The 3,121-nt window shown below is 40.9% G+C and overlaps 1 protein-coding gene across 1 annotated transcript in view; it reads left to right on the top strand.

Annotated features, from left to right (window-relative positions):
- Positions 1-281: 281 nt before the first annotated feature.
- Positions 282-3,121, top strand: part of plcb1l (phospholipase C beta 1-like) — a 129,060-nt gene continuing 126,220 nt past the window's right edge. Inside the window, exon 1 of the mRNA XM_020603697.1 lies at positions 282-608. Within this exon, the coding sequence (XP_020459353.1) occupies positions 510-608 (99 nt within the window). The 5' untranslated portion in view covers positions 282-509. The remainder of the gene's footprint in view (positions 609-3,121) is intronic.

The following is a 3,121-nucleotide window of genomic DNA, read 5'->3' as shown; positions in this document are numbered from 1 at the left end:
AAAAAACCTGTTGCATACATCTGCTCTGAGAGAGACATTTCCACAGTTCAGGATTTACACATCCCTGGAACCTCATCTGCTCAAAGCTTGAAGCCACTTAAGCCCATCATATTGCCTCGGGCGCACGGAGGCGCTAGATCACTTTGGGTATCGATCCTGCCCCTGCATTGATTTGTACAATTTGAAACCAGACATTCAACTCACTCAACCCCCTCCCCCCCGTCTTCGCCTTACAGTAGCTATATCTGCACGTCGCTCAGCCAGTCAGTCAGTCTGTCAGTCAGTGGCACTGGTCCGCTGCGCCTGCGTCCGCCGCCTCCACAGCTCTCCAAAGCTGAGACGCGCCACCACCGCCGTCACTGTGGGCATGCTATACTTGCAGCAGTAGTAGGCTTCCGTCAGCCTGCTTTTAAGCAGATCACAAAAGGAAAGGAAGAGAAATAAGAGTAGAAGAGAGTGAAGTGACTCATTTCAACCTCTGCCGTGCGTCGAGAAGCGTAGATGAGTCAATGGCCGGGGCACAGCCTGGAGTTCATGCGCTGCAGCTCAAGCCAGTGTCCGTGCCCGAGAGCCTAAGAAAGGGCAACAAATTTATGAAATGGGATGATGTAAGTAATGTCGAGAGAGACCGGCAGTGAATGTTTTCACCGTCGGATCATTTCTGCACGTTTTATTTGCATGCACATAGCACTAGGATATATTAGAAAATCTCGAGACGACTCATGCAACAGTAGTCGACTGATTTAATTGTCAGTGGAGATCGCACTGACACAGGCTGTGTGCCTGTGGCATGCTGATTAATTATATAATGAAATGCGGCAGCTACAGTGTCTAGTGACATGTACTTTGTTTACGTTTGCCAATGTTTAGTAGGCCTATGTGTTGTGTGCGCGCGCGTGTGACTGTGTGAGAATGCGTGCGCCGCTCATTAAATCAAATTAAACATTTGAACTGTGCTCGCCCCTCCCATTTCACTGGACGTTTTATCAATGGACTACAATTAATTAGTGTATAGGGGCTCAACACTGGGATCGCAGTGTAACCACCAGGCAAGACTTAAATGTATTTTTTTTTTAAAATTATTTCTACTGGCAGTGTAGCAATAGTGAAATGATCCTGATTAAAATTGATTGCACACTGCTGTCTAGTCCTCCACATAACGGTAGTAACCTTTAGACAGCTATGGCTGCACTGCACCTTCTATAAACAACAAATCAACACATCCCTTCAATAATCTCATAGAGAATTAACATATAAAGGTTGCACTAAATGGAGTGGCCTTAATGAATTTAATTATTGTCCTCAACTTAAATGCTATCAGTATAATAGCTCTTTATTTTTTTGAAAGGGACTTTCTGTGATATCCATTTCACATCTTTCCACAGTTCTTCTAATTTGAATAACTGCTTGCATGCCCCTGGTTTCTCCAACCTTGATACATGTTTATCGTGTGAGCATTTGAATATGAGCACAGCCATGATTACGTTCCTTCTGGGTTGCTCTTTTTTCTTGTTGAAAGTACAGAGATGTGCCCACCTGTAACTGCTAGGTGAACGACTGTATTCTGTTTTTGTCTTGTGTGAAAGGAGAGTCATTTGTTTAAGAAAGGTCACATAGCTTGTAAATCATCCGTACCAGTCATCATCAGGCGTTGATGATAAACTGTGCTGTTAAGTGACATTTTGAAATCAGATTTTATGACTTCATCCTAACAAATACATGAGTGAAATGTTCATATTAACTGAGCTCAGGTGATTCAAGCACAGCACAGATGGCAAAGAGGAAATGATGCAAACCTGCTGTACACTCTGTCAATGATCAATCTTAAGTTTAAACAACAGAATATTTCTTTAAGTTTTAATTCCCAGTGAGTGCTCATCCCTTTAACTTTCTGGTTGTGAGAAAGGGGTGTGTGTCTTTTTTCCCTATCAGCTTTGTTTGCGCACTGCAGGTTGTACACGAAGGCCATATCTGCCCATCCAAATGCCCACCAGGCCTTTCCTGCAAAAACATGCACCCTCTGACACAGACGTACACACTGGTACTTTCTCTGTTTCATTTCTCATGTACTCCTTCCTTCCTATTTCCTCTCTGTGTCATTGCATGGAAAGAATCACAGAGTACAGATACAGATTGAGAGAGAGAAAGCTAGAATAAATTGTCAGTGCAATTACATCATTTTCTTCTTATCACGGCTCCACTATAACTTCTCTCAACAAGAACTTATAGATGGAGGCAATTCCAGTATTGTATGAGCTTTAATTTCTTCATTTATTTCAGTGCAGATTTTTTTTATTTTTGTGGAAATGACACATTTTGTCACACTGCTGAATATTCAGGGCAAAAAATGGTGTAAAGTCGTGCTTGTACTGTACTGCATGAACACCAGCTGTTAGTTCTGAGGAGCAGAGTGCCTGAGGTCATGATGAAAAGAACCACAGACATCAGCACAAGGTTTCCTGGTGGTTGAAAAAAGAATAAATGAGCAAGTAGAAAATGTCTTGAAATGTTTGTGAATGCTTCCGAGTCCCAGACTTCCCTAACCTCCCTCACACAGACATGCACATACACACCTTATTTTGTTGCTGCCACTTGCAGACAACTGGCTTCTGCTGTAGCTCATGCAATGTGTGGTTATGTTTTAAAACACTGCCTCTATGATGTTATTATTTGTCAGTCAGGCCAAGTGGAACGTTCAGCAACTATTGATTTGATTTGATTTGATTTATTCTTTCAAGCACTTAAAGACAGTTGATATGACAACACACATAATTTTACACATAATCCAATATCAAATTGCTTATACCTAGTACATGCTTGAATGGAGTAGGAAGAAGTCAGACTTATCTAGTCCTACCCCATGACATCATCTTACATCATTGGTTTGCAAGCAGTAAATGATTCACTTCTACCACACAAGTATTATACTAAAAAAATTATACAGTGTTAACATTCTTACATAATTACATTCTTTCTACACCACATAAGTAATATACTAAAAAATTATTACAAAGTGTTAACATTCATACACCACACCCACAATGTTCCATCTGGTTAATCATTAAGCCTGTTCTTGCATATATCTTGATTGACACATACCTTTATATTTATGTTTAAACTC

Source organism: Monopterus albus, unplaced genomic scaffold, assembly GCF_001952655.1.
Source record: "Monopterus albus unplaced genomic scaffold, M_albus_1.0 scaffold62.1, whole genome shotgun sequence".
Classification (NCBI taxonomy): Eukaryota; Metazoa; Chordata; class Actinopteri; order Synbranchiformes; family Synbranchidae; genus Monopterus; species Monopterus albus.
This window is presented reverse-complemented; position numbering and strand designations above follow the sequence as displayed.